We start from the raw sequence: 6402 nt of genomic DNA, 5'->3' as shown, positions 1-6402 counted from the left end.
ACCCCTTGCCCGAAAAAAAATGCATTTTCAAAAATTGCCTCCAAATTCATCGAGTGTGATATCAAAAGAAAATTCTTTTTAAGATGTATTCATAAATAAAATCGAAATTATTTTTTTTCGGAATTTCGAAAAAAATCCAAGGTTAACCCCTTGCCGAAAAAAATGCATTTTCAAAAATTTCTTCCAAATTAATAGAGTATGATATCAAAAGGAAGGCCTCTTTAAGATGTATTCATAAATAAAATCAAAATTCAATTTTTTTCGGAATTTGGAAAAAAAATCCCTTGCCGAAAAAATGTATTTTAAAAAATTTCTCCAAATCCGCCGATTGAGACATCAAAAGAAAGATCTCTTGAAGCTCTATTCATGAATAAAATCAAAATTCCATTTTTTTTTTTGAATTTCAAAAAATTCAAGGTTAACCCCTTGCCAGAAAAAAAATGCATTTTCAAAAATTTCCTCCAAATTCATCGAGTGTGATATCAAAAGAAAGGCCTCTTTAAGATGTATTCATAAATAAAATCAAAATTTAATTTTTTTCGGAATTTCGAAAAAAAATCCTAGGTTAATCCCTTGCCGAAAAAAATACATTTTTAAAAATTTTCTCCAAAACCGCCGATTGAGACATCAAAAGAAAGATCTCTTGTAGCTCTATTCATGAATAAAATCAAAATTCAATTTTTTTTTTGAATTTCGAAAAAAATCCAAGGTTAACCCCTTGCCCGAAAAAAATGTATTTTCAAAACTTTCCTCCAAATCCATTGAGTGAGACATCAAAAGAAAGCTCTATTAAAAAATAAAACCAAAAGTTCCTTCAAAATCAGAAAAATGTTTAATCATTAAATGTTCTCAGCATAGTAAAAACCGAATAGGATGAACTCAGTATCTAAAAATATAAGAATTAAAAATTTTTAAACTTTGAACTTTTTAAGTCTTGATACAAACTCTTGAGAATGCTTCAAAATCAAATCCATAAAGTGGTTGAGCTCTAAATGACAATGGTTTCTGAGCCCTTAAAATCAAAAACATCAAATCTCTTCTAAAAGTTGGTGGTTGTGTGAGCCATTCACATTCAAAGGCAGCTGCAGCGACCTCTAACGACTTAAAAAAAAAATCTCTAAGGTCTTAAATAATCTATTAATAAACTTTACTTACATTAAAACGAACTTGATTTCCAACCCAGCACCAATAGAAAAGCTGATTGAATGATGCAATCATGAAGAGTTGAAATTTCAAAGCTACAAACGGTTGATCTTTGGCAATTTGGGCCTCAAAAGCTGTCAAACATATAAGAAATGTACTTGCACCAACTTGACCAACAAAATTATAGTAATAATATTTGTTGACATATTTTATCAATCTACAAAATTAAAAGTATTTTTTAGGTAGCTTTGTAACTTTTTAACTACACCAATTTTTTTTACTTGATAATTCTCTGATGATGAGCAATAATTTCTCCCAAATCTTCACGACTCATTCTTCTCTTACCAAATTCTCTAATTTTTTCACATAATATTTCCAAATTGACAGCAGTCTGATGAATTGTTATACAACCAACATTATCAATATAAATTATAACTTTGAGACAAATCAAAGTACAAAAGCATTGAAATCCATAAACTGCTTGGAATGTACGTTTGTTTTCTAAAGAAAATGGGTATTTTGCTCGAAATGGTAAAGTTCCAGGTTCACCTGAAAATATTGGTTGAAAAGCCAAAGCTACAAATAGAAAATCACCCAAAATGAGGAATGTATTAAAGATGACAATGTCTCGAATGTAGCTTTGTCTTTGGATCTTGCGAATGGCTTCGGATCCAGTTGAGTATTTGTTTAATAGACTGCGGAATTCTCCAACAATATAAATGATATTTTTCTTGTAGATTCGGTATAGGAAAATTTTTAGAAGAATTAAGTAGACCTGAAAAAAGATAAACCAAAAACAATCTAAAGCAGTAAGTTTTCAAACCAGAATAAATAAGATCTCAGAGAATGATCATTCTTCAAACTTCAGAGGAATTGTTTTTTAATAACTGAGGTCTCATTTTATCAAATTACTGTTGATATTAATTAAAATGTCTTACCCCAACTAACACGCAGAGATCTTCTCCGAACATTATGATATCTGATGAAGCTTCATAAAGATCAGCAGTTATAGAGGCCACAAATGCAATCAAAGATACCATCATAAAGGCGTTGAAAAGTGTATAAGAAATTGATTCCTCAGATGTTTTTGAAGGCAACATTCCTATAGCTCTGGAAGAAAAAAAGATAGAAAAACAGTAATTTTGCAACTGTAACAAAAAATAAGAAATATAATTAATAGAAATGGCCCCAAATGACTTCCATGTGGTACACCGTTTTTTGTAAACGTCTCTAACCGTTTACTGAAAATCTAATTTCAACTTAGCAGTGTTGCTTTAGATCTGAAAAGTCCACCATTGATAAAATATTTGAAATACACCAAGTTCTAGAGAAGACGCGAGAATTCAATATCAATAGAGTCGAGTTATGGAACTGAGTCCTCCTTATCAGGATGCCTCTGGGAGAATGCTCCTTTCTTCGTCAATTTCGGAAGTTGGAACATGCTCAACCGAAACATTCAAAACTAGAGGACTATGGAAGGGTAATCCACTGTAATTGTAAATCGGAGATTTATTTATAATATCTTCGATTTGCTTATTATATCGAATATTAACTATCGAGTCCGATTTCGGATGTACCATTAAATACAGATGATGTTTTTCCATCATATTGTTTGAAAAAAAAAAAATATTTACATTTACATAAGGTATTCTCATTTTTTAAGAAAAACTAATCAATTTTGGTAACACTATTTACAGCCTAACGTGCGAAGACCGAATTTAATCAAAATCGTTAGAGTCATTTTTAAGGAAATTGCAATAATTTACTTGAAAAAATTCGACTTCTCCATCATCGTGATGCTAGTTTTGATTTAAAATCTAGAAATTTTTGTTTGACATGAAAGCCCTCAATACTTGTTCTACTTGATCGAGTAAAAAAATTCCAAACTGGGTCGCACGTACTTGCTTTTATAGAAAAAGTTGAGTAGAGCATGCAATTTTAAGCTTAGTATTTAAAAATTGTAATTATCTTTTATATAATTTAAAAAATAAATTTAGAAAACATTTAAAAAAATATAACTTGTTTTAAGAATTACGAAAACATTTTTTTTTGGAACAGTTTTGACTTATTTGATAAGTGAAATAACACAAATCCGTATTCCCAATTTTTATGTTTTTCACTTTTTAAGGCAAATCTACACATTTTGCCTTCAATTGAAACTACTAAAACCCCTTATTCCTTGCATAAAATGACCGTTCGAAAACTGAATTTCATACAAACCGGATATTTTTCTAACATTTGTTTGGGATTTCTGTATAATTTGTTTAGATGAAAATTCGTCCTTTTGTTAATTCACGCCTCGTTTAATTTCTATTAAACCAAAGAAAATTTAGAATTTTTTTTTAAAATCGTTAGAGACGTTTTTTTTTAAATAGTTTTTTTCGTTTTTACCGACTTCCATTTTTTTTTTTATGTTTGTTACCGCATAACTTTGGACAGAGTGAATCAATTTTGATAATTCTTTTTGTATTGGAAAGCTAGTGGCTGGAATGTGGTCCCATTTCAATTCAGTTCAGTTTAAGCCATAGGAACTATTAGAAAAACCATAAAACCCCGTTTTAAATCATGGAAGTCGGTTTTGTTTTTTTTGATAAAAATGATTATTTATAAATAACAAATTTTCAAAAAAATTTTGAATTTTTCATAAACAGAAATTGGAATGCCATTCATAAAAAAATGTTCTTAAATTCACGGGTCTGTTTTCAAAAATTGGCTTAGAAAAAAAAAAGATTGAATATTTAAAAAAAATCGAAAAATATTTTTGTTATGCATTTAAAATTATAAGTAATTTACTCCTTAAATTTGTACAGGCTTGATGTGTGTCTGGATATTTAAACGAAACGAAATACAATTCAACACAGATTGGACATTTTGTATCAGTTTTTAAAGTTCAAACTTAAACGTTCACTTTGGCGTATGTGTAACATTTTATTCTATCAAATTTTTATAGATTAGGAAAATTCTTTTTCAAAGTAAACAACTAAACCAATTGCCCTTTAGAACAGTTTTTTGACAGGTTAACCCCTTGCCGAAAAAATGCATTTTAAAAAAATTCTTCCAAATACATCAAAGAAAGGTCTCTTGAAGCTCTTTACATGATGAATAAAATCAAAATTCATTTTTTTCTGAATTTCGAAAAAAAAAAATCCTAGGCTAACCTCTTGCAGAAAAAAATTCATTTTTTTTTTTAAATTCCTCCAAATCCATCGAGTGACACATCAAATTAAAGGTCTCTCTAAGCTCTATTCATAAATGAAACCTAAAAGTTTCTTTGAGGACTGCTTGTTGAGTTATTTTCTGGCAATCATGCGTTTTTTAACAGTCTGAAGCAGATATCTTCGAACCCAAGTTTCCACAAAAAATGCATTTAAAAATATTCCTCCATATTCGGCGAGGAAGGCATCAAAAGAAAGGCTTTTTTAAGCTCTATTTAAATATAAATATAAAAATAATCTATCTGTCCCACAATTATAAAGAAATCCTCAAAAATAAAAAAAATTATTATGCCAAAAATTATAAATGCAAACATCTCTGAATTTCAAAAAAAAAAAAAAATATAAACCTCAATTGAATAAGACTCAAATCCATTGAAGTATCAGTAGGTTGTTCTCCTTTAAATAAAACTCGATTCCAAACTTGATATCCATTCCAAATTAACCTCAAGGTTTGTTCTGCCGCTGCCTTCATCTTGAATAGCAGCTACCACCACGCAATAAAAAACGACACAAACTTGAATTAAGACCTCAAAAGATTAATTGAATAGAATCAAGGCGTTTTGCTTTCTTTTTATTGCCAAAGAAAAAACCAGAAGCAAAAGAAGTCTAAGCAGTTTCAATGATTGTTTGAGTTCTTTATTAATTCATTCATTTCAATTCTTCAATAACGCATTTAACTCTTCGGTAACTTCCAATTAGTTTAGCCTCAAACCAATATTTCTGTCTGTTTGACCCTGTGGGCAGAAAAAACGCCACGCAATACACCTTGCATTCCAAGTGGATGGTGCATTGGATGGTACACAAATAATAAAAGTTGGGGCAAGGCAGAACCAATCATTCTCAGCAAGTCTATAATTTTCATAAAACTGCACCCCAATCGAGATCAATAATTTATGAAGTATAGTGGGTATTTTTTGTTGCGGATTAAATGGAAGGTGGGGATATTGTAGACTCCTGTGGCATCTCGTTTGTCTAGTCAGGAATTGGATGATACGCCGGTAAACGATGTTTATGAGTGTGTTGTTGCGCAACAAGAGTGTGCTACCCACTTGCTCTAGTTCTTCTTTCCTTCACCGTGAGAGGTTAATAGTAGATTGGTAGTGCAATTATTTGGCAACAAACTTAATTTATGACAACAGAAAAACAGGAATTAGAGGAATAATTTTCATATACAAAGCCCAAAAGGCGGATTCAGAAATGGAAATTGGAAATGGAAAAAAAAAATGTTTTTTTTCATATTGAATCAATTTTTTTAATAAGCAGGTGTATTTAAAATGGCATTTTGTTGATAGACTTTTGCAGGTGAATTTTTAATTGAAATTGCATATTGCAAAAGTGTGGTAATGTAGCAATTTAGCGGTTATTTTGAATTTTATTTCCTTCAATTCAAATGCAATTTATTATCAGGAAATCATAAAGTCAAAATAAAATTTCTCATGTCAAATAATTTTTAATGAAGAATTTTATGATCACTTTCAGTTTTATTAATTCAAAGAAATCATACAGAAATTGCATAAAAACAATGAGTAAATTTTGCGTGTTTATTGAGCGTAACGAATTCTTTCTAGATTAATAAATCTATCCTGATACAAAAGTTATATTATTTTTTTTATATTTTATTTTGAAATAACTTAAACCATGAACTGTACAAAATGTCAAACGGAAGTTGTGAAATTATAGATAATTTATTCATAAAATAAAACATTTATACGGAGAAATTCCAGAGGGCTTGAAAAAAAAAAACATTTTTTCCGATTTTTGTGTTCATTTTTCATTCATATAGAAACCATATAGTCTAAGAGCCAGCGATCCCTGAGAATACTGATCCCGAACAAAAAAACACAGTTTTCGATATTTTTAGTTTTTTTCAAAAAGTAAAAGAGATTTTGACTTCTAGTTTTAGGTGTTTGACTCAAAATATATAAGTAAAATGAGAATTGGAAAAAAAAATTAGTACTTAATTGGGTAGATTTTTTGGAATAAAAACTGTTTGAACTTTTTTTAAATTTTTTTTCAAAATTTTGTGTTTGAAATTTTTTGTTTC

The 6402-nt window shown here is 29.4% G+C and overlaps 1 protein-coding gene across 1 annotated transcript; it reads right to left on the bottom strand.

Annotated features, from left to right (window-relative positions):
• Positions 1-832: 832 nt before the first annotated feature.
• LOC129905302 (odorant receptor 47b) lies at positions 833-4890 on the bottom strand. The gene is made up of 6 exons (XM_055980753.1): positions 4706-4890; positions 2082-2253; positions 1425-1918; positions 1156-1360; positions 946-1101; positions 833-886 (listed from the first exon to the last, which is right to left on the bottom strand). Exons 1-6 carry the CDS (start codon positions 4828-4830, stop codon positions 833-835), a joined length of 1206 nt encoding a protein of 401 aa, XP_055836728.1. The 5' UTR covers positions 4831-4890.
• Between the last annotated feature and the right edge of the window lie 1512 nt (positions 4891-6402).

This window comes from Episyrphus balteatus, chromosome 1 (genome assembly GCF_945859705.1).
Source record: "Episyrphus balteatus chromosome 1, idEpiBalt1.1, whole genome shotgun sequence".
Lineage (NCBI taxonomy): Eukaryota > Metazoa > Arthropoda > Insecta > Diptera > Syrphidae > Episyrphus > Episyrphus balteatus.
This window is presented reverse-complemented; position numbering and strand designations above follow the sequence as displayed.

Excerpts from the sequence above, each read along its gene's own strand:
- LOC129905302 (XM_055980753.1), bottom strand. The coding sequence starts at position 4,830 with ATGAAGGCAGCGGCAGAACAAACCTTGAGGTTAATTTGGAATGGATAT. Across the intron at positions 1,919-2,081 it reads ATCTCTGCGTGTTAGTTGGG|GTCTACTTAATTCTTCTAAA; the intron begins GTAAGACATTTT and ends ATCTTTTTTCAG. Across the intron at positions 1,102-1,155 it reads GAAATCAAGTTCGTTTTAAT|TCGTTAGAGGTCGCTGCAGC; the intron begins GTAAGTAAAGTT and ends TTTTTTTTTAAG.